This window comes from Phyllobates terribilis, unplaced genomic scaffold (assembly GCF_046119375.1).
Source record: "Phyllobates terribilis strain yellow unplaced genomic scaffold, ASM4611937v1 Scaffold_9__5_contigs__length_417890890, whole genome shotgun sequence".
Classification (NCBI taxonomy): Eukaryota; Metazoa; Chordata; class Amphibia; order Anura; family Dendrobatidae; genus Phyllobates; species Phyllobates terribilis.
This window is the reverse complement of record NW_027362769.1, coordinates 168294314-168319404: the sequence shown is the minus strand read 5'-3', so window position 1 is coordinate 168319404 and position 25091 is coordinate 168294314. Positions and strand designations below refer to the sequence as shown.

At 43.9% G+C, this 25091-nt stretch overlaps 1 protein-coding gene across 1 annotated transcript in view; it reads left to right on the top strand.

Moving 5' to 3' along the window:
* The window catches only part of LOC141161845 (unconventional myosin-X-like), a 79984-nt gene that overhangs the window by 9734 nt on the left and 45159 nt on the right, over positions 1-25091 (top strand). The window contains exon 2 of the mRNA XM_073647294.1: positions 8939-9037. Within this exon, the coding sequence (XP_073503395.1) occupies positions 8939-9037 (99 nt within the window). The remainder of the gene's footprint in view (positions 1-8938; positions 9038-25091) is intronic.

Below are 25091 nucleotides of genomic sequence, written 5' to 3'. Positions count from 1 at the left end.
CAGCAATCAGAGATCTGAAAATGGTGAGGAATTGATATACAAAATGTCAGAAATTTGCAGAAGTTCCCATTATAGAGTGATTGCTCTTGTCATGCATCAGTGACATACTAAGGCGTAGATTTGGATGATGTTGGTCATGTGATAATATGGCGGCTGATGAACGCCGCTGCATCTATCGCTCTCGTATGAAGAATCTTTCTCCACCGTGACTAAAACGATTCTCGCGGTTCACTCAAGGAAGAAATTATTTGCAAAAGAGACCAAACCAAAGTCATCACCGCATCCATAAAATCATTCATTGTCTGCGTCTCGAACACAATAAAGCTGTGTGATGCCCTCGCCGTGCGGGTAAATGTATCACCAGCTGAATGCCACCCATTGTCCGCGCAGCCCTCAGTCACCCGAACATGAAGGGAAAGTTTCTAACCAAACAAAAAAAAAACCTTGTGCAATAATTTACATAGGATGGCAGCCATATTGGTTTATTTAAAGGGCCACTACTATTACTGTGTGGTTTACTGCAACATAGCACTTCCGCTTATTAGCCATTTCTAGGCGGGGAGAGGATGGATGTAGTGTTCTTCAACGGGATAACTGATGGCGAAAGCAAAAAAAAAGTGCTCCCATGACAGTTACTATATATAATAGATATATATCTCTATTTCTATATCACAGTAACTAAGGCCTTGTTTCTCATAGTAACCAATCACAGCACAGCTTTCATATTTCAAGAGTACCGGAAGACATGAAAGCTGAGTGCTGATTGGTTGCTATGGGAAACGGGGCCTATGTACAAGATGCGCTACAACCCCACAGCTCAATTTGTTGTCCAAACAAGCAGCTCAGCTCAGGGGGTAGAAAGTCGCTGCCACCGAGCTCACGAGGCCCCGTACATATCGGGTAGAAGACCGATCCTGCTGAAATTGGTCCAGTTCAGACCAGCCACAGACTTTACAGATCTACAAACATGGCAGAGAAAGGGGACTGCAGTTTGCCTTCCCCTGCCCTCCCATGACTCATTGGCACCTTGTAATTATGTTTGGGGGGGGGGGGGTAGGTCAGTGGGCATTAGAAATGAGACCTGCACTATTTGCAAGATCTATGATCATTAATCAACTGTAATCACAGCTGGTCTGCTGCAGCAGTTACTGGCTGTGTAACACAGATGGCACCGCAGGTTCCGCCACCATTCATGCAATCCACATATCCGCCATACATGTATGGCAAATGTCGCAAATTGAAGCCCAGGCAGGGTGGACCTCCAAGGGCCTTGATCTCAGCAATTGCTGGGGTTCACTGCCTGCTGTCTGTTATGGGAGCCTGACGGGCGGACATATCATTGGTGCAACCTGTGTGGCCACACAGAAGCCCAAGAGGTAAGGGTGCGTTCAGGCACCCGTTCGTTGGGACTTACGACCAAACTTCCTCCCTCCAAAATGAGATTTGGACGTATGCGCCAAAGAATATAATGGTGCTGGCCGAGAGGACGTGCATCATTTCTGAGCGTGTACACCTTCTGGAAGTGGACACTTAGACGTAGTGGACTGCGTATGAGTATCGGTCTCCAGTACGCCTACAAGCCAGAAAATTATGCACGTCAATGCACGTTTGCTCTGCCGGCATCATTCTAGTTTTATGGCCCCATACGCCCGAATCCCGGTTCAGACGGAAGATGGGATGGGACCAATGAAGGGGGCCACATCCACCTCCAAAGCTGGTGGATCTGTGCGTTATGGGGAGCTATTGGACTACAAGAGGCCCATATATTCTTCTTGCATAGGGATCTTCTGTCTGTGTCCGCCAGTGAGTGGCACTTGAAATTCCAATATCATGGGATTATGGTCGATATGTGTTTAATTTTTTTTTTAATTAATTTATTTTTTTTTAACATGTCAAGATTCGGTGTCCCATTTTACAGTATAGTCATCATATTTGGGGGGCTTTTGACGCCCCACTTTCTCTGATCTCGCAGGATATTGTGTACAGTCGCTGAATGCAGCTCTCTTATTGAATGCATGAAGCAGACAATTGAATTAACCTCGTCCCCCGAGAGCAGCTGCAGACGGTATTGTTCTAGCTTCACTAACACCGCCATGTTCAATCAAGTCTGAAAGCTGAGGGGGTCGCATGGATGCTGTCATCCGTCTGCTAATTAAAGGTGGGATCCACACTCACCCAGGGGGCTCTGTTCAACATTTTATTTTTTTTTATTTAAAGGATTTATTTACTTTTTCATTAAAAAGTTATGCAACTTTCTATACTACTTTTGGGTTGCGATTTCTTGTCATTTTAAAAGTCATTGCTTGGCATCAGTGAATGGTGTTTTTTTTTTTTTTCTAAATTACGGTACCTGGGGTAGACTCACACAGACCTAATATTTGTTACAGCTGCAATTGTATCCAGTCTAGTCAATCCTTGGAGGTCATGTTGCGCCCACAGCCTGTCCGCACATGTCTAGATATGGAAGTAGTGTGGTATGGCCATATAGGCGCTTCTCCCCAATAAAACCACTTTTTTTTTTTCTCTCGATATCTGATGTACCAATTATGAGTCTACCATTCAGTGTATACAGTTTCTATGCAGACCTATGTGTGTCCATGGTTACAGACTACAAACAATGCGTGTGTAGTCTGACCCTACAGTTATGCATTACTCTCCTATACCCCCTTTTTAAATTACTGTATTATCTTGGGGGTTTATTTCAAACAGAACAGATGGAGTGGAATAATACAGTACTGCCGCATGACACTATAATAAAGGGTTTATTTGTAGTCAGTAACCATGTACACTTGCAGTTCTGCATAGGAGCTGCAAGCACAAAACGGTGGGAAATCTTTTTGCCTAATTTTTATTTTATTTATTTTTTTGGGTTGCAGAATAGGGAAATGAAACAAAATGATTCCGCTTTCACTAAAGAGTGTTTAATAAATAGGTGAGGATGGTTTTACAGAAAATGGCAATTTGGCTGCGTGTTATTCTCCTGATGGGATAGCGGCGAGGCGTGAGTTGCTGAGGTGGGACATCACCTATGAAACAATCATTACATACGCTGCTGTGGTTGTCGCCAGATGAGGTCAGATTGAATCAAATCATATGTAGCTGTAAACGCAACAAAGTGAGGTTATACAGAGTTTATAGAGGGGTTGAGAGTATTCCCACTCCCCACAAAATTCCCCCACTAATTCCCACTGGTGCCATGTACCTGCTTGCAGCATCTCTGTGAATACCACCAGCCTCCCCTGCTGTGGATAAGCCTGGGCTATATACTGGGGGTCCCACAGCAGCCGGCAGAACAATTTCTACCTGATTAGACTCTTCCTCCTTGGAGCTCAGGTTCTTCCTGTGGATCTGACACTATTAATAAGAAGTGTAATAAGTGCAGCATCTGTCAGATGTGAGGGGCGGTGGGCGCACAGGAATGTAACATCACAGGGGTGTGCAGATAGCACTGATTATATCCCCCCTCCTATTCCCCATACACCTAAGAGGAGATGCATTGAGCTAATGGGAAGCGGGGGGGAGGGTTATAAATGCTGATCACAGATCCGCCAGATATTAGAATTGTATCTTTGTCTTCATGCTGGGGGTAATAATAGAGGGATAAATGAAGTCTGTGTACTGACTGCAAAAAAAATCATGTATCTACCAAGCAGATCAGGAACTAAGGCGCTGGATTTATTATTTTACCTTCTATTCAAAATATTTAGAATAACTTGGCAAATATTTAATGTTTTACTTCTTGGTTGTTTTTAAAAATATTAAAGGTGCTTGCAGATTTTCCCTCAGCGAAAACTTCTGATTTTGATACAGGTTAGCATCATATGTCAGACCCCTTTGCATTGCAGAAGTTTAAAATCCATAATGAAAATCTGCACAAACAAAAATCAAAATGCTGCATGTTTCACAATCCGCACCGCTGGTCAATTTGAGCTCGGAAAATTTCTGTAACGTGTGGGTGTCATTTTTAAATTCTTTCACCTACTTAGTTGGTACTGCGCAACACTGGAGATCTTCGGCACACGGTGCAGATTTGGTGCGGCTTTGTGCACCTTTTGCATGTGTTCCATAAAGATTTCCATTGCAAAAAACTGATATCCACAAAGAATTGACATCCTGCACATTTAAAGATGCGTTCCCGCAAGTGAAAACGCGGATGTTCTGTCCCTATTGTCAAATAGAAAATCTTACATTTTAGGGTATGTGCGCACAATCAGTATTTGCTTGCAGAAATTTCTGCAGCGTTTCTGCACCTCTTGGAAGCAAAAATGCTGCGGAAATTCTGCAGAGTTTTTGATGCGTTTCATGCGTTTTTGGCTGCGGATTTGCCATGCGTTTTTTCCAATGCATTGTATAGGAATAATGCAGGCAAAAACGCAAAAAGAATGGACATGCTGCTTCTTTTAACACACGTTAAATTCTGTAAGATCTGTAAAAATCCTGATCATGTGCACAGATCTTGTAAAATCTCATAGAAAATGCTGGGATGAGGTTTGCAATGCGTTTTTGGGGCCAGTTCCGTGCGGATTTACCTTATCAAAAACGCACCGTGTGCGCATAGCCTCACAATACCAGCATTGTGCATGAGATTTCTTTTCCAATAATTTTTTATTAAGTTTTAAAGCAATTACATTCGTGTGGAGGGGGAAAGGGGTAAGGGATGGGGAAGGGACATAAAGTACTCTATTGAGTGAGCCAGTTTGAACATATATGACATTATAATGACATGAAAGAAATAATAAAGTCATAACAAGGTCCCAACGTTGGGAAACTAACTACAACAAATCAATTATGGTTCGAAGTCCATTCTTATTTGTTTTACTTGTGAATGTGCATGAGATTTCAAGAAATCTCATCTCGTACAGATGCTTTGGAGAAAGCACAGTGCGAAAATTGGCCACTGTGGATTTGACATCTGCACCCTTGTCTATTTATGTTGCACACATTCACCACAGTTTCTATCCTTTGCAATGTAAAAGGTGAAGCTTATAGAATCTGCAGCGGAAACTGCTACGTTATCTGCACAATTTGGTTCTGCAAACGCATTCTGCGGGAATCCGCCTTTGAAATCTGCACCGCAGGTCAATTTCCGTGCAGAAGAGTTTCAGCAATGTCTGGATGAGATTCAATTTAAATCTTTTTATCTGCTATTTTGTTGCAGTGGAGAATCCACAGCAAATATGTAAAGCTTGAATAGAAACAAGCTGGTACATGGGGTCTAGCGACATTTTATGCAGCCATTCATGAATATAGGAAAGTTAAGTCAAAACAGAATCTGCTATGGAAGCCAGATTGGTTGTAACTTTCCTTTTAAATGGGCCTGAATTTAATTTTTGCTGTGAAGCCCCCATCCCCTGTCTGCCACTGACGCAAAGCGTTAAATATGTGGTCACTCACATATGCTCTTGTAAATTATTTAAGTGCAGAGTCTGCAGTTTGCTGTGAAATCTCAGCACTCTCAGGATCCCACAGATAAGTCTTCATTCCATCCTTTAGTTATTCTGCAGTTCTGGGTCTGTGTTAGTGATGGCCTGTCATTCATCTCGTCAGTAAGTCCCCAGATGTGACAGTTCTCCTCGGGTCCTAGAGCCCATTCTCCTGAGCAGATTATCCCAGAAATGACACTCTGCGGCGACGCATCTATTCGGGCAGAAAGTCTTCTCGCAGATCATCTTCTATTTCCTCCGTTGTCTGTTCTGCTGTCTTTGTGTTGTAGAGGTGACATAAGATTTTATGTAATTGGAAAGACCCGTGTACAATATAGTTACCTGCAGTATCCAGTTTAAAGCATTATTTTACCGCGGTGTAACCTCCAAATTCCCAGCCCCATATATTTCCCCTCCTGATCTTATAGGTGATATTCTTTCTAACAAAGAGACAAAAAGGGGCAGTACGAAAAAATGAGAGTGGAGACCAGGTCCTCCATAGATAATAAGGGGTATACCACTAAATCTCAATTGACAACAACAAAGAGAACCATAAGTGTTTCCGACACCCCAAATGACACATGGTTAGGCACAATGTGATGACTAAAAAGATTCCACAGGTTTATTAAATATATTTAGAAAAACACATTGCATAAATTCCATATAATAGAAGACCTAACATAGGCAGACAAGGCAAAAGAGGGTAGATAGAGACACAGTTGGTGTCAGATTTTAAACCAACACTTTTTACATATAAGGTCATATGGTATATCCAATACAATTCATTATTAACAACAAAATGTGTTGATCGAGTCACAATAAAAATTGTCATGTAGTAAAGCATGTATAGGGCCAACTAAAAAATCAGCCGTAAGTAATACACAACATCACAAATGTATAAATGTCCCATGGATTAAGCCTAATATGACATACTTAATGAAAGGATGGAGACAACCAACGGTGTCAGGGAAAGCCCCAGGGGGCAAGTTAGATTCTTGTACATAGGAGCAGTATTATAGTAGTTATATTCTTGTACATAGGAGCAGTATTATAGTAGTTATATTCTTGTATATAGGGGCAGTATTATAGTAGTTATATTCCTGTACATAGGAGCAGTATTATAGTAGTAATATTCTTGTACATAGGAGCAGTATTATAGTAGTAATATTCTTGTACATAGGAGCAGTATTATAGTAGTTATATTCTTGTACATAGGAGCAGTATTATAGTAGTTATATTCTTGTATATAGGGGCAGTATTATAGTAGTAATATTCTTGTACATAGGAGCAGTATTATAGTAGTTATATTCTTGTATATAGAGGGCAGTATTATAGTAGTTATATTCCTGTACATAGGAGCAGTATTATAGTAGTAATATTCTTGTACATAGGAGCAGTATTATAGTAGTTATATTCTTGTACATAGGAGCAGTATTATAGTAGTTATATTCTTGTATATAGGGGCAGTATTATAGTAGTTATATTCCTGTATATAGGAGCAGTATTATAGTAGTAATATTCTTGTACATAGGGGCAGTATTATAGTAGTTATATTCCTGTACATAGGAGCAGTATTATAGTAGTAATATTCTTGTACATAGGGGCAGTATTATAGTAGTTATATTCTTGTATATAGGGGCAGTATTATAGTAGTTCTATTCTTGTGCATAGGGGGCAGTATTATAGTAGTTATATTATTGTACATAGGAGCAGTATTATAGTAGTTATATTCTTGTATATAGGGGCAGTATTATAGTAGTTATATTCTTGCATATAGGGGCAGTATTATAGTAGTTATATTCTTGCACATAGGGGGCACTATTATAGTAGCTGTATACTTACAGTTATATGAAAAAGTTTGGGCACCCCTATTAATCTTAAGCTTAATGTTTCTGCCTTGAAATGAGGTTTATTGTACTAACAGAAAATGTGCAATCTGCATTCAAACAAAATTTGACAGGTGCATAAGTATGGGCACCCTTATCATTTTGTTTTAAATATTCCTACCTACTTTTTACTGACTTACTAAAGCACTTTTTTTGGTTTTGTAGCCTCATTGAGCTTTGAACTTCATAGCCAGGTGTATGCAATCATGAGAAAAGCTACTTAAAGTGGCCACTTGCAAGTTGTTCTCCTGTTTGAATCTCCTCTGAAGAGTGGCATCATGGGCTCCTCAAAACAACTGTCAAATGATCTGAAAACAAAGATTATTCAACATAGTTGTTCAGGGGAAGGATTCCAAAAGCTCAGAGATTTAACCTGTCAGTTTCCACTGTGAGGAACATAGTAAGGAAATGGAAGAACAGAGGGACAGTTCTTGTTAAGGCCAGAAGTGGCAGGCCAAGAAAAACATCAGAAAGGCAGAGAAGAATGGTGAGATCAGTCAAGGACAATCCTCAGACCACCTCCAGAGAGCTGCAGCATCAACTTGCTGCAGATGGTGTCACTGTGCATCGGTCAACTATACAACGCACTTTGCACAAGGAGAAGCTGTATGGGAGAGTGATGCGAAAGAAGCCGTTTCTGCAAGCGCGCCACAAACAGTCGGCTGAGGTATGCAAGAGCACATTTGGAGAAGCCAATTTCTTTTTGGAAGAAGGTCCTGTGGATTGATGAAACCAAGATTGAGTTGTTTGGTCATACAAAAAGGCGTTATGCATGGCGGCCAAAAAAACACAGCATTCCAAGAAAAACACTTGCTACCCACAGTAAAATTTGGTGGAGGTTCCATCATGCTTTGGGGCTGTGTGGCCAATGCAGGCACCGGGAATCTTGTTAAAGTTGAGGGACGCATGGATTCCACTCAGTATCAGCAGATTCTTGACAATAATGTTCAAGAATCAGTGACAAAGTTGAAGTTACGCAGGGGATGGATCTTTCAGCAAGACAATGATCCAAAACACCGCTCCAAATCTACTCAGGCATTCATGCAGAGGAACAATTACAATGTTCTGGAATGACCATCCCAGTCCCCAGACCTGAATATCATTGAACATCTGTGGGATCATTTGAAGAGGACTGTCCATGCTCGGCGACCATCAAACTTAATGAACTGGAATTGTTTTGTAAAGAGGAATGGTCAAAAATACCTTCATCCAGGATCCAGGAACTCATTAAAAGCTACAGGAAGCGACTAGAGGCTGTTATTTTTGCAAAAGGAGGGTCTACTAAATATTAATGTCCCTTTTCTGGTGAGGTGCCCATACTTTATGCACCTGTCAAATTTTCTTTGAATGCAGATTGCACATTTTCTGTTAGTACAATAAACCTCATTTCTAGGCAGAAACATTACTGGGTCCAACAGTTATTACATAGATCAAACTGAAATAGCTGTTGCAAAAACACCAGTTTTTATAAAACATTAAGCTTAAGATTAATAGGGGTGCCCAAACTTTTCCATATAACTGTATTTCACTCCTAAAATAAAGCACAAGAAATCTATTAATATATGTTATTGTTATTAACATCAATGTGACTAAAACTCCATTTTTACATTTTTCTCTCTGATTTTGCAGGGGGGTCGGGTGTGGCTCCTCATAAATGGTAGTTTGGTCCCAGCCACAGTCACCTCTTGCAGTGATGGAGATGTTCTGTTTACAAGCGACTATGATCAGGTAAGATTTAGGAAATAAATGAAAAAAGTAGAAGAAAAGACCTATCCGGTGCGCCCCTCTCTTCTCTGCTCTTTCGTTCTTTCTGTCTGTTCCAGTGGGCACTGCTGTAATGTGTCGCACCCGGGGAAGGTTGATACAATGTCAGGTTGACTTCTGTGTACCCACCACAAGTGAGTGCACATGGTCCTGGATACAAATGTTGAAATTTAGTATGACACAAATTTTATATGGATTTAAAAAAAATAAAACAAATATGTAGTTTGTTAAAGTGCTTTGTTAATTCATCCTTGTTAAAGTGCTTTGTTAATTCATCCTTCTACTTGCTGTCAGTGAATGTAAACATTCTGGTTTCCATTCCGAGGATGAAACCTATGTAATCCAAATCTGTCTCGCAGCTGTATGTCTTCACTGCATACAATTGGAGAAAACTATCTTCTAAACCCTTAAAGTTGTTGTCCATCTTTAGGTATGATTCCCCCCCCCCCCTTCCTGAATGCATGTATTGTGGAGTGAAAAATCATTTTTGCAATTTGAGTATCATTATTTAACTTTAACAGGCTCTGTTTCCATTTGAGTTATTGTAGAATCCGTCAGAGAGCTGCCTTCTGATGTGGGTTCCTGGGAACTCTTATCTTTCTTTTACTGAGATCTTCTGAAATAATTTATGACCACAACAAAGGAGAGCTGAATATTTAATGTGATCATAAATCAACACAGAGTTCAGTAAAGGGTGGGTGAACAGGATTTATAAACTCTCCCTTCATAATGAGCTCACTAATGGGTTCTCAGTTAACTCTGCTCTTGAGCCAGAAATAGACAGTGTGACACCGAAGCCATAATAGGCAAATGGTGCAACATTTTTAATGAAACCCAATTGCAAAAATGATCTTCAGACCCAAATAAATAAATAAAATTGTCCCAAAGGTTGACAACAGCTTTCAGAAATTAGCAACTTGATTTTCTTTTCTGCAACAATGTATCAGCCTGACTGTTTAGCTTGCAGGTGTTTGACTGTTCTGGATAAAGTTGTAGCTATGATCAACCCTCAGCTTTGTGAGCTGGGCATAAATGTGTTTGTAAAGAATACTTCCATCCATTGACAGCAAGCAGCAATTGTAAAAATGATGAGAAATTAAAATGCAAAGTATATTCTAAAGTTGCAGAAATTTTTCCATAAACCCGGCCCACCCTCGCAGCTCACCACATGGCGGTAATTACTGCATGTCATACTGCTGAGTGTGCATGGTGGATGAAAGCGGAGCATCCATTGTCTGCCCTGCCCCCTCCCTGATGATAAGAAAAGAATGCTAATGTGTCCTTTGCTAATGCGGTTTTTAACTCCGCGTATCCCATTGATCCAGGATGTGATCTGCCGCTGTCCAGCCTCAGGTCCCTCCACCACTTAGTGCATTTAGTAATCGATTCTGAGCCGGGGACGTATGACACAATCCAGATCGCCAGCTGTTCACAGATGTGGATACTGTTATTGTACGAGATGCTTCATATTCCCATATCGGACCCCTCGTGCTACGATGTCATTATTAGCACGAATACAAAATAAAATCGGGGACTTCCAGTCTCGGGTGCGTTTACCCCCATGTATTTCCCGTGGGTGTGAATGCCCTTTGCTGGGTCCTGGGATAGTTATTAAAGGGCCGGATGTGGGTGACTGCTGGATGCAATGAGCCATAGATGAATCCTTTTGTCGTGGCGAAATCCTGAACTAAAGGAGGAAAATCCAGCAGAAAATCAAGATCTATATTTGTATGCGCTGGATTTAGACTTTTAATGGAAGCCGATATGACGGAGGAATTGTATATTTTGACTGTAAGGGCATGTGCACACGTTGCAAATTTGTTGCAGATTTTTCACTTTTTTTTTTTTTTTTCTAAAGGGTTTACTGATGCCAGCAAAGTGAATGAGAATCCTGAAGTTCATGCACACGTTGCTTATTTGTGATTTGCAGATTTAAATCGATAACATGTTTAATTCTTTCAATGTTTTTGCTGCACTGAGTGAGGACAAATCTGCACCAAAACGCATAAAAAATGCACCTTTTTTAGTGTTTTTCCTGCCAAGAGATGCAGAGATTTCTGCACGAAATACTTAACACGTGCACATACCCTTAATCCCTAGCCTCAAATACTCTGTGCTGCTGTTAAACGGCATTTCCACTTAGAATGAAAGAAAACAAATCCACTTTCACATCTCGACTATACTCTGGTAAAGCTGAGTGAGACCTCTAATGATGTGCTAGTAATACAGCAATATAAGGATGAGGTGTAACTATGAGGGGGGGTGCAGAGGTGATGTTTTATTTGGTCCACAGGGGCCCAAAATTGGTTGTCCAGAATGAGAACCTATCCACAGGTTTTGTGATGTTGTAACTCTGCCTTATTGGCTGCAGTACTATTCCCAACCTGTGACATATATGGCGCTGTTTTTTTAGTAGAAAGCAGCCATGTTTGTCTAATTCTGGACAACCTCTGCTGCCCCTACAGGATGTGTCTGGTATTACAGATCAGCTGTATAAAAGTGAATGGGACGGAGTGGTAATGGCACGCACAACCTATGGATATGTCGCACTGTTTTTTTTTTTTTGTTTTTTGGAAAATGACAGCCATGCTTTTCTTATCCTCAAGCTAATTTTATTGCTAGTGACATGTCATAGTTCAGGGTCCCCGTCCCTTTAAATTTCAAGTTACTTCTGTGAGTTGATTTAAGTTGTTTTAACATTAGAAAGCTGAGTGACAGCCCCTTTAAGAGCTGTAAAGTGATACATAGCACATGAAGGGCCCTGAAGGCAGATGGACAGATGTTTTGTGATCTCCTCTTTGAAGTGTCACACATACACTTAGGTGAGGATGTGCGGAAAGCTGATACCATGGGGGGCACTTGACTTGATCAGACCGTTGACACTTTTTCTTGTGAATCTAAAAAGGGATAAAAGAGGAGAAAAACTTCTTAAAATATCTATCCACCAAGGGTCCTGACAATATTGAGAGAGAGATTAAAGTCCTCTAATAGTGTATTATGGAATTGCGTTGCAAGCGATTGTCCATTGCCGCTCTTCAGATTGGGATTAGAGCGCCCCCTTCCCCACTCAGATGCCGGAAAGTCAAGTCCTCCCAACCCTTCCCCGATGGCATCAGGAAAATACAGGCTTTCTAATATGAAGAACCCGCAGCAAATTAGCTCAGCTTTGGAAATGTTAGGGGTGTCTTCTTCTGCACCCAGTTTTTAGCAGCGAATGAAATGAGGGCTCCGTCACGTCTTCGTAAGTTTTGCTGCTTTAAGAGCCTGTAAATACTCGAAATATCAGAGCAATTGTCTACTTTTATCATTTTTCTCAGTAGACTTATTCAGAAAGTCTTTGAATTGTAAGTGGGTGGCCTTAATCGCTCCCCTGGAGAGCCCTGGGGGGGTCTTCTCCACTTTTAGATTGCTTTGATCTAGTTCACAGGTAATGTCATTTCCCAGCGACTCATTTACCAGTGATTAGAATTACCTGAGCTAATCTGCCTCAAATACCTCATTTGCATGTCATTACCCATGATCCACAGAGGCAGCATTTGTCTCCTACATTCTAGTCCATTTGCTCATTAATCTATTTAACAAAAATGACACTTCCCGTGAATTTTGACAGATTGAATGAAGACGACACCATGTTAGAATGAATTGCCACCGCTGGTTTATAGTGGGGCGGTCTGTGTCCTGTAAATGACATCTAGGTAATACATATGTGAAGGGTTGGGGATCAAATGGACCATTGACCTGTCCTGGGAGGAGTGTGGGGGGGGTGCACAACGGATCTGTTCTGGGAGGAGTAGGGGGGGAGTGGGCCGCACGACGGACCTGTCCTGGGAGGAGTGGGGGGGGAGAGGGGGCCGCACGACGGACCTGTCCTGGGAGGAGTAGGGGGGGGAGGGGGCCGCACGACGGACCTGTCCTGGGAGGAGTAGGGGGGGGAGGGGGCCGCACGACGGACCTGTCCTGGGAGGAGTAGGGGGGGGAGGGGGCCGCACGACGGACCTGTCCTGGGAGGAGTGTGGGGGGGAGGGGGCCGCACGACGGACCTGTCCTGGGAGGAGTGTGGAGGGGAGGGGGCCGCACGACGGACCTGTCCTGGGAGGAGTAGGGGGGGGAGGGGGCCGCACGACGGACCTGTCCTGGGAGGAGTAGGGGGGGAGGGGGCCGCACGAAGGACCTGTCCTGGGAGGAGTAGGGGGGGGGAGGGGGCCGCACGACGGACCTGTCCTGGGAGGAGTAGGGGGGGGGAGGGGGCCGCACGACGGACCTGTCCTGGGAGGAGTGTGGAGGGGAGGGGGCCGCACGACGGACCTGTCCTGGGAGGAGTGGGGGGGGAGGGGGCCGCACGACGGACCTGTCCTGGGAGGAGTGGGGGGGGGGAGGGGGCCGCACGACGGACCTGTCCTGGGAGGAGTGGGGGGGGGGAGGGGGCCGCACGACGGACCTGTCCTGGGAGGAGTGGGGGGGGGAGGGGGCCGCACGACGGACCTGTCGTGGGGGGGGGAGGGGGCCGCACGACGGACCTGTCCTGGGAGGAGTGTGGGGGGGGAGGGGGCCGCACGACGGACCTGTCCTGGGAGGAGTGTGGGGGGGGAGGGGGCCGCACGACGGACCTGTCCTGGGAGGAGTGTGGGGGGGGAGGGGGCCGCACGACGGACCTGTCCTGGGAGGAGTGTGGGGGGGGAGGGGGCCGCACGACGGACCTGTCCTGGGAGGAGTGTGGAGGGGAGGGGGCCGCACGACGGACCTCTCCTGGGAGGAGTGTGGGGGGGAGGGGGCCGCACGACGGACCTCTCCTGGGAGGAGTGTGGGGGGAAGGGGGCCGCACGACGGACCTGTCCTGGGAGGAGTGTGGGGGGGGAGGGGGCCGCACGACTGACCTTTCCTGGGAGGAGGCCGCACGACGGACCTGTCCTGGGAGGAGGCCGCACGACGGACCTGTCCTGGGAGGAGGCCGCACGACGGACCTGTCCTGGGAGGAGGCCCCACGACGGACCTGTCCTGGGAGGAGGCCCCACGACGGACCTGTCCTGGGAGGAGGCCCCACGACGGACCTGTCCTGGGAGGAGGCCCCACGACGGACCTGTCCTGGGAGGAGGCCCCACGACGGACCTGTCCTGGGAGGAGGCCCCACGACGGACCTGTCCTGGGACAGATTCTTTTTAACCTCTTTATTCTCAACCCCATCCACAAGGTCATTAAATAAAGTCAGTCTTTGCTGATGACACCAAACTATGTAGGATATTAAAATCTGATCTTGATATTGCAGAATGATCTGGATAAGATGACTACATGGGCAAACACTTGGCAGATAAGATTTAATGTAGAGTAATGCACCTAGGATGGAGTAATCCTATTGCTGCTTATACATTAAATGAGAGTATACTCAGGACTAGGTCACTTATTATGACAAATGCAACCTGGCCACATAATTTTCTCTATGGACATCATTCCATGTTATCCTAAAAAGCCTCCTGAGAAACCTTCATGATGGAGGGGAAACGCGTTGAGGCTGAATTTAGCAAGAAACTCGGATGAATAATATGCCATATGGGGACGCTTGCTTTTATTCCTTATTGTTTATTTTTACCTATGCCTTTTGGTTATCTTAAACATGTCTAGCACTTACTTTATTCCCTATTAGAAGGCATTAATGATATTTATGACCACTTATTGAATCCCTCGTGTCCTTATTGTTATCCGAGAGTTTGAGTAATCATCTTTGATCAGACAAGGATAGCCGTGGGTGAGCGAGGGGCGCTATTTACGTATCCTATAATGTGCCAACTTCCACAGCTAGGCAGGGGTTTATAGGGAAAGCCATAGGTTATTGTCTGAGGCATAATGTACTTTATCTAATCACTGTGGTTACATTTAATTTTTTTGTTATTTCACATCCACGATATATCACCTTTTTTTTTCGTTGCTTTTTGGTTTGGGAGAGATTTTTAACTTAGTTGAAAATAAATAAAGGTTGATATTTTTAAGGGTATGCTTTATTTGGAAGTTACAAGTAAGCTGGGCAGCAGCACTCAATGTCAAACAGCAGCTGCAAAAGCAAACAAGATTTTAGAGTGTATAAAAGAGAGAGAAAATCCTATGATCCCAACGTATTGTTACCCCTCTATAAATCACTGGTGAAGCCACATCTAGAATATGGGAACCAGTTTTGGGCTCCACATTTCAAAAAAGGATATTCAGAAGTTAGTCAGTTCAAAGGCCTTCCCCTATAACACTCTTGCACCCGTCCAATATATCCTAAACTCCGCTGCCCGACTACTCCACCTGTCTCCCCGCTATTCCCTGGCCTCTCCTCTCCGGCAATCCCTTCACTGGCTCTACATTGCCCAGAGAATCCAGTTCCGGTTTTGAACCCTAACCATGACATACAAAGCCATCCACAACCTGTCTCCTCCATATATCTCTGACCTAGTCTCCCGTTACATACCCGCAAGCAACCTCCGATCCTCACAAGATCTCCTGCCCTACTCCCCTCTTATCTCCTCTTCCCACAGTCTCATACAAGATTTCTCCCGTGCATCCCCCCTGCTCTGGAACTCTCTACCCCAACACATCAGACTCTCTCCTACTGTGGAAACCTTCAAAAAGAACCTGAAGACCCACCTCTTCCGACAAGCCTACAACCTGCAGTAACCCTCGCTCCACCATACCGCTGCACGACCAGCCTGCCCTCACCTACTGTATCCTCACCCATCCCTTGTAGACTGTGAGCCCTCGCGGGCAGGGTCCTCGCTCCTCCTGTACCAGTCAGCGACTTCTATTGTCTAAGATTACTGTACTTGTTTTTTTTATATGTATACCCCTTTTCACAATTATAGCGCCATTGAATAAATGGCGCTATAATAATAATCTGTTTGCTGATTATTATTATTATTATTTTTAGGGATGGAGGCCTTTCATATGATGAGAGGTTGGAAAAGTTGAGCTTGTTTAGCTTAGAAAAAGGACACCTCAGAGGAGATCTCATTTACATGTATAAATATATGTGTGGTCAGTACAAAGGACGGCACATGACTTATTCCTTCCAAAGACTATACTAAGGACCAGGGGGCTCATTACGGGTGTAAGAAAGGCGATTCCTGCACCTAAACGGGAAAGGGTTCTTTACAGTCAGAGCAGTCGGACTGTGGAATGCTGACCACAAGAGGTAGTGATGGCCGACACTATCACAGCTTTTATACAAGGGCTGGATGACTTCCATAACATTGTAGGTTATAGATAATTTAGTGACAACAAAAATGTATAATTGGTGGAGAAAGGTTGAACTTGATGGACTGGGGTGTTTTTTTTTCCAACCTATGTAGCTATGGACAGTTGTAATGCTGGTTGATGGTGAAGTGACCCACTGCTAGGCAGAAAGAACAGTGTGTCGGTCACACTTGGCGCTAGCCATCGCTCTGCCGCACACCCTTGAGGGCCGGGCAGAGAGGTAGTTAGGGTTTTGGTTCAGGGAGGGACAAAACTTCTGAATGGTCCTCTAACCAGGTAACCCCGATTACAAAAATAGTGGCGCACCCAGATAGTGGATGTAGGAGAACCTCAGCAGATGACAGCGCTGTTACTGAAAATAATCTCTATACAAAGACCAGCACTGATATTACTGCCATATGGTGACATATTGCTAGATACCAGTCCTGCAGAATATATAAGAGATCACGTATGTATGTATATAATTATAGTAAATTTTCCATCTGGCCCAGACCGACACGATGACTTCTCCACCCAGGACTCAGAGTCTCAGGTCTGCAGAGATCACATCAAAGACACATTTGACTCCTTACATTTCAGGCCCCGTCCCCATCTATTCCCAACCTGCACAAACACCTCTTCCTGCTGATACCCCAATACTGAGCCTCTGTTGCTGTACGTGACCCTATTACTGCACCTTCTGTGTGCTCTCAAGATGATAAAACAACCCTCTAGAATATAGTGATGCCCTGTGCAAGTGTCCTAGAAAACAGTGACCACATTGTGCCCCCTAGAAAGTAATAATGCCCTCTGTGTGCCCCTCTGACAGTCACAATAACCTGAGTTCCCCTATAACGATAAGTGCCCACTTAAGATTTAATAATGTCCTGAGTCTCCCCCATGTACAGCTCTCCTATACACAGTATGATACTCCATCACTGTATAGTACCCAACACACAGTATACTGACCCCTTAGTAGCCTGCCTCCAAACTGATGTCTCCAACACTGTATTATGGCCCCCACACTGTGAAAAGACCCCACATTATCTCCCACACTGTACGACCCTAACTGTAATCCCCACACTGTATAAATAACCTCCATATAGTATAATGTGCCAGATAGTCCTCAATATAGTATAATTCACTCCCCCATAGGCAGTCTGTAGAATAATCCTCCCCCATAGGCAGTCTGTAGGGTAATCCCCCCCCCCCCCCCCACCCCCCATAAGAAAAAATAAATAAGCACAATACTCGCCTCTCTCTCCTCCTGGTTCCCCTGCTGCTCTGAGCACCCGGCCCGCACACATCTTCAGCACAGCGGGCCGGGCGCCAAGTGATGACGTCAGTGACGTCAGACACAGAGGATGCTATGGGGACTGATGGGAGAGGGAGCGTCGCTCCCTCTCCCATCACTGAGCTCACGGTTGCAGTGAATGGTGTGGGGGGGCCCCAATGCTGGCACCAGGGACCCCCCTCGTGCTCAAGGGCCCCATAGCGTCCGCCAGGCAGTGCAGGGACATCGAGTTTCCCTGCTCTGCCCGGAGTATAACTGTAGCGGTGCGCTGCTCATGCCACTACAGTTACAATAGTGTAGCTCCGGGTGGGCCCCCTCAGAGCGCGGGGCCCGGGGCGACTGCCCCCTCTGCCCCCCCCCCCCCCCCCCACCCGTAGCTACTCTACTGGGGCCGGGTATACTCTTCACCCGCCTCCCGGACCTGTCAAGGGGGGACTTTAGCAGAGCCCTTCCCAGGCAGTGAGCAGCAAGGTGGCTGGTGACCGGACACACAAAAAGCAGAGAGGGCAACCACACCAGAACCAAAAAACCGAAGTGCATCTGCAAAAATTAAAGTGAACGATGATAAACCAAGCACAGGTACCAAAAAATGAACCACCTCAGAAGCACAGAAACACAGACCTTTACCACCCACCAGAACTGAAATGATAAGCAACAAAAGGAGGATTATATCTGCCTCCCAGCAACCACCTGACCACGATGGGGCAACGCCCAATCTGCACCCCCAGACCACAGACACCAGAGTAGGAGAGAGAAGACTGGAGGGAACCTCCCACCATCTGACAGTCCCATCAGGTACGGTGTCCCGCACCCGCTAGCAGCAGCTAACGCCAGGGGACCCAAGGTCCCCGCACAGCATAATTGCTGGGAGCAGCAGCGTCACACCTCCCAGCGATGCTACGAGTGTATCTCCTAGAATGCAATATCCGGACTGAGCGAGCCCCCCCACCACCCCCGCTAGCTATGCCCCCTGGAGGTGACACCCTGCCTCTCATGGCCAGTGAAGGGCGATGGGTGACGAGCCGGAGCCCGTCCAGACGCGTGAGGGGCCCACTCAGGTATGGAGCTACCATTCCTGACAACAGAGGAGCTATTATGAGGATGGGTTGACCAGTGGTGGACATCCACTTTTAAGAAAGGGGAGATTTGTAGTTCTACAATTGGTTAGGTAATGCAGGTGGCTCTTGTGTATAAATGCCCTTATGTGAAGCCATAGTATAAATGGACAAATATCCAAACCCCTTTAGAGATATCCCCCCCCCCCCCCCCCCCCAACGTGAGAATCACATTTTGGAGGTTTTTGATCCTGATGTTGAGCTTTTCCTCCCTAGATATGTATCGTGGAGGTCGCCCATGGACCTACTATGAAGGTGCGGAGGGCATTCTGGTTGGTCTTGCCCAGGTTTTCTGGGTCACATCTGTGATGCCTTCTTCCCCATGTAGCTTGAAGGAAACAAAGCAAATGTTGGTGTTTACTGCATAAAGGTGCATTTTCTCTTTGCTCTCGGCTTTTCTTAGACTTTGCTCTGATGTTTTTCTCTAAGGTTTTGAAAACAATGTTTTAAGTTGTGAACAGAAGTAAATAGACCAGGATAATGAGCTTCCTGCAGGAAGTGGCCGGGGACAGGGGAGCGGGCAGCGCTGGTTCACTGACTACAAGGACTCACAATTTGACAGATTTATTCCCTGGAAGTGACTAATTGATGCTCCTCTGACTCATCTGCACTTGAGATCTTATCATAAAAGTAGATTTATCGCAGCATCGGTAGTGACCAAGCCAAGATGTGTTCAGCAGTGAACTAATCGTGGTGAAGTTGGTCTGGGATTAGGGGTCTAAATTGAGAAAATTATATCAATACGTTTTTCCCGAAAAGGTTGCCTTGTCTCCAGTTCCTACATGCAGGGGAGGAAGCCATCATATGTTTTAGGAGGTCGATGTGGTGTCAGTCACTTTATGGGGTTGTATCAATTGCTGGCTCTTCTTCCCCTTACTTTCTGGGTTCCTCTAGGCTCAGTCCTAGGTCCCCTCTTCTTACTGTTGGGGTTCCTCAGGAACCTGTCCTAGCTCCCCTTCTCCTCTTCTTCATTAATATTTTCCCTATTGAACAAACCATTTAGTAGATTTGGTTTTCAGTACCATCTCTATGCTTATGACACCAATTATACACATCGTCTCTTGATGTCACCCTCGCATTACTACAAGATACCAGTAATTGTCTTTCCGATGTCTTTAACAACATGTCCTTTCTCTATCTACAATTGAATCTGTCAAAAACTGAACTCCTTGTGTTTCTCCCTTCCACTAATCTACCTAAAACTGAAATTGCAATTTCCATGTGTGGTTCTATCATGACTTCGCTTGCTCATGTCACCTACACCTCAAAAACATCTACACAAGTCGACCTTTTCTTATCTGTGACTCGGCAACAACTTACTGTTGCTCTGATTCATTCTCGTCTGGACTATTCCAGCTCTCTACTAATCAGCTCTCCTCTCTAATCCACCCTGAATGCAGCAGCCACGATCATATTCGTCTCCAACCACTACACCGATGTCTCTACGCTGTGCCAGTCATTGCAATGGTTATCCATTCTCTACAAGGTCCAATATAAACTTATCACTCTTGCATACAAACTCCCCACAGTTCTGCACTGCCCCTACATCTCCTCCCTCATCTTTGTCTATCATACCTGTTCTCTCCGTTCCACTAATGACCGAAGACTGACATCCTAAACACAGCTTGGACCCATAATCATGAAGTGATGACAACAATATTATGGGGGGGGTCAGTATTCATTTAGATGTGGCAGTAGCGTCCAACACATGAGTTGATCCGTGAGTTTGAAGTAGTGGCCACAGATATATATGGGGCAGCCAATATTTCTGATGATACTTTGGTTGGACCCATCAAAAAGGTTGGACCAGTTTTCATGGGAAGGCAGCCTTGTGTCGTGTGCTGGAGTACTGCTCATGAGATTGAAGCAGCAGCAGATAGTTTCATTAATATTGGTCCATCCCATAATCCTATGTGGCCATATTGGATTAATATCAAGACGTGTAAGTGGTGAAAGTCTATCTATGGGTAGAACCAATGTCTGAGGATGAAGAGGTAACACGTTCTTCATGGGTTGGACCAATATTCATGAGTTTCAACCGACAAGGTGACTGCCACCGATGTATCCTCATGAATATAGGTCCGACCAGTGAAGCATTCAGCACCAATGTGTTTTGAAGAATATTGACCTAATTTGTGATGTCTTACACCACATATATCTGGTTCTATCACAGTCAGTTTGTGATATCTCAGTTGGGCTGATATTCTTCAAGATATACTGGTGGCAGCCAACCCTTTGGGTTGGAGTGGAAGTCCAATTTTCATGAAGACTGGTCTTCTCTATTGTAGACAAGGATACAGCCAAATCCCTGAAGTCCTTCAAATGTATCAGCTCCTCAGATTCCTGATTGGCTTCACATTTTCTGGCAGTCACCAGTATAAAAGGTGTGATTTGGCCTGGTCTGACCATTAAATCAATTATTTTGGTGGACCTAGTTTAGCAGAGACTTGTCATTGTGTAAATGAAAGGGTTGCATTCTGTTTGTTCCGTGGTTGGCGTTCTTCTGGGAACGTTTTGGCACAAATTTTGGCCAAATTAAGGAATTGAAAGGAGGAACAAAGCGGACACTAATACATTGAAAAGTGGTAATTGGGTAACACTGGGCAACTTTCATTTCTCCCTCAATTTCTTGCACTGCCTCATAGCATATCTGGGCGAACACTGTTTTCATATAAACTTTTAAAACTTTCTAATGCACTTTTTCCTCCAATTTTCTCGCTATTTTCAAGATACTGATTTTTTGTCGGTGAATGAGAACATTCTTCTTTAAAGCATTGAACATACATTTTCTTTCTCAGACCTGATGGGATTGGTGGACTTTGAAAATCCGTGTCAGAATGGCTTTTATAATCGCATTTAAATAAAGTCCCCACCTAATATTAAGATGAGAATTTTATATGTTCAGTTCATTTGTCAGGATTATAAAGCTATTCTGACATGAGGTTACAATAAGTACACCTGCCTCATGAGGTTTAAGATCTGTTTAAATGCATGCAGATTGTATTGTCAAATGTGGCGTTGATCCGCTTTAAAAAGGGCTTCCTAGCTTGTGCAACATTTGTATTCCCATACAAATGAATCTGAATTCTGACAACTTTTTGTCTGATAGCGACAGATGTGACCCATATGGCTACGCCATAAGAGTATGAGCTGGAAATGCCCCTTTAACTTCAGCTAGTCCTGATCTCAGCTGAGAAGTGGATACAATTCCATCCAGTGTAGACCATGCTCTGTGAGCTGAACAGCAACTGCAGAGTTTTCCTTGTTTGCTACAATGTATCAGTCTGGTGTTGCAGGTGTTAATCTCACAGAGCATTTTCTGGACTAGATAAAATTGTATCCACTTGGATAAGAGCAGGATCAGTTCTCATTCACTGACAGCAGATATCACGAAAATCGTGAGGAATTGAAATACAAAACTTATTCCAAATAGTTTTCCATGAATTCTATGGACCAAAAATATGATGTTGCAGCAAGAGTCGATTTATCGCTCATGGGTCTGGGGCAGTTGTAAAAATGCCCATTTTTAAAAATAAAATAATTAAATAAATCTGTCCACTACTTTTTGCTAATCTACTTTAAAGGGTTATTCCCCCAAAATCCATAGGATTCAGGATAATTCTCTGATCAATGAGGGTCTGACCATTGGAGCTTCCCCACGATCCTGAGAACAGAGCTATGGAACTCTTAGAGGGGGCTCTGCTACCCTATCCTGGATAGAGCGGAGGAGCAAATGCTCGGCCTCTTCTCCATTCCTTGTCTATGGGACTGTAGAGGACTGCACTCTATTTCCGCCAGTCCCATAGACAATGAATGGAGCATGGCCACATATGCGCACTTCTGCGCCATTCAGGATGAGGCTGCGGACTCTGTTCTTGAGATCACTATGGGTACTTCCAGTGATTAGCACGTTATCCTCTATCAGTGACATCATTGTAGCTCATGAGCTGAACTTCAGACAGCAGAGGTGAAGGGGGGAGCGGACTGCTCCCTGCTCCACCACTGCATTCACCTGTAGCTGCATCCCAAAGATGCAGTTGAAACTGGGGCAGGTCATCGACCTCCCTCACTCACCCCCCGGGTCAGCAAGACTGGTCCCCAAATTGGGACTGTCCCAGTGCATCGGGATAGTTTGGGAGCATGGCCCCTAGCACTTCAGAGAAATGCAGTACCCACATATTTAGCAACAGTTACACTGTAAAATTCGAGAACTTTATGCCCAGAAATCCCTTAAATGATCAGGAGCTGGTTTGAATAGCGACACTTAGAATATTAGAATGCTTCAGATTTTATATCAATTAATAAAGCCCCATGTGACATTGAAAATTGGGCACAAAATGCGCCATTTATGGTGGAATCGCCACAAAATCATGAACATCTTCGCCACAGAACCCTAAGTCTGATGTCTGCAGATTTATTTTTCCTCTTGTTCTTGGTCGTCTTTTTTTATTGTCAGGGGGGGGCACATACTTTAATGTCACCGTGACAAATTGTTATAAATATCCCGTAAAGTTCAGGCTATGCAGCGCCTGCCGTTCTGAGTGACACTTGGGGACGTGAAGCGAGACCCAGCTGTTTTATGACATTTGTAGATGAGGAATAATTCATGGCCGCACTTTGTCGCCGCTGTACTCCTTCTGCGAGTGCCGGACGTGTAGACGGAAGCTTCACCCACGGTGCAGATGCTTTGTCTTAACACTTAAAGGGGGATTTCCATTCTCGGTCTCCTAAAATACTTCATATTTCCAAGCCTTATGATATTGAGATCTCTGCTTGTTGTCACTGAAATATTCTAATCTCTAGAAGCTCCAAACGAGCGATTGTTGCAATTGTATCCAATTTGGACATTAATATGTGAACGAAAAACGGCTCAACAGTCCTGATAGTTTGTTACAATGAGTCAGCGCTGGTGAAGCCGGGCGACGTCCATTATGGCCGATCATTACAGTTCTAACCGAGGATCTTTGCGAGATGTCTCCAGGAATTTCCTGGGAATGTTGACATTTTTATGGGTAAAAAAGTTAACGTTGGAGCGTATTGAAAATCCGTAAAGATTGTGTCCTAATAATTCCCGTTACATCTAAAAAGCTCAGTTTCCTGTAAGATCATGACGCATATGAAGCCGGTATTGTACCGTCACATGCCTTGGCCATAAAAAGCGAAATGCAGGTGGTGCCTGTAAATATAAGGATGCGTTGTGAACAGCCGGTTGTCATGATTCTGCCTGTGGTTTACAATGCGGCATTGATGTCCGTCATTACCAGTTTATAGCCGTTGACAGAAAGCTGTAAAAGTAGAATTCCAGTAAAAGGCCGTGCTGGGAATTCAGATCAATGTTTCAATCGAATGTAGTTTCCTAAGTGACCTGTAGGTGGTGAAAAGTTGCGACTATTGAAGTAAAAAATGGTTTTATTATCTTATGATTCCTTGTGTACTGGTTTATGGATCCTGTTATAACAATGTCAAGTGAATTAAGAAAATTATTGTTACAACTTCTACTACATCAGAGGTTGAGTAAATATTCCTAAATTACAAAAGAAACTAAAAGCAGCAAGGACTTCATATAATTATAAAATATTATTATTATTACTATAATACTGTCCCCCATGTACAAGAATATAACAACTATAATACTGCCCCCCATGTACAAGAATATAACTACTATAATACTGCCCCTATGTACAAGAATATAACTACTATAATACTGCTCCTATGTACAAGAATATAGCTACTATAATACTGCTCCTATGTACAAGAATATAACTACTATAATACTGTCCCTATGTACAGGAATATAACTACTATAATACTGCTCCTATGTACAGGAATATAACTACTATAATACTGTCCCCTATGTAGAAGAATATAACTACTATAATACTGCTCCTATGTACAAGAATAGAACGACTATAATACTGCCCCTATGTACAAGAATATAACTACTATAATACTACCCCTATGTACAAGAATATAACTACTATAATACTGTCCCTATGTACAAGAATATAACTACTATAATACTGCTCCTATGTACAAGAATATAACTACTATAATACTGTCCCTATGTACAAGAATATAACTGCTATAATACTGCTCCTATGTACAAGAATATAACTACTATAATACTGCCCCCTATGTACAAGAATATAACTACTATAATACTGCCCCTATGTACAAGAATATAACTACTATAATACTGCTCCTATGTACAAGAATATAACTACTATAATACAGCCCCCTATGTAGAAGAATATAACTACTATAATACTGCTCCTATGTACAAGAATAGAACGACTATAATACTGCCCCTATGTACAAGAATATAACTACTATAATACTACCCCTATGTACAAGAATATAACTACTATAATACTGCCCCCCATGTACAAGAATAGAGCGACTATAA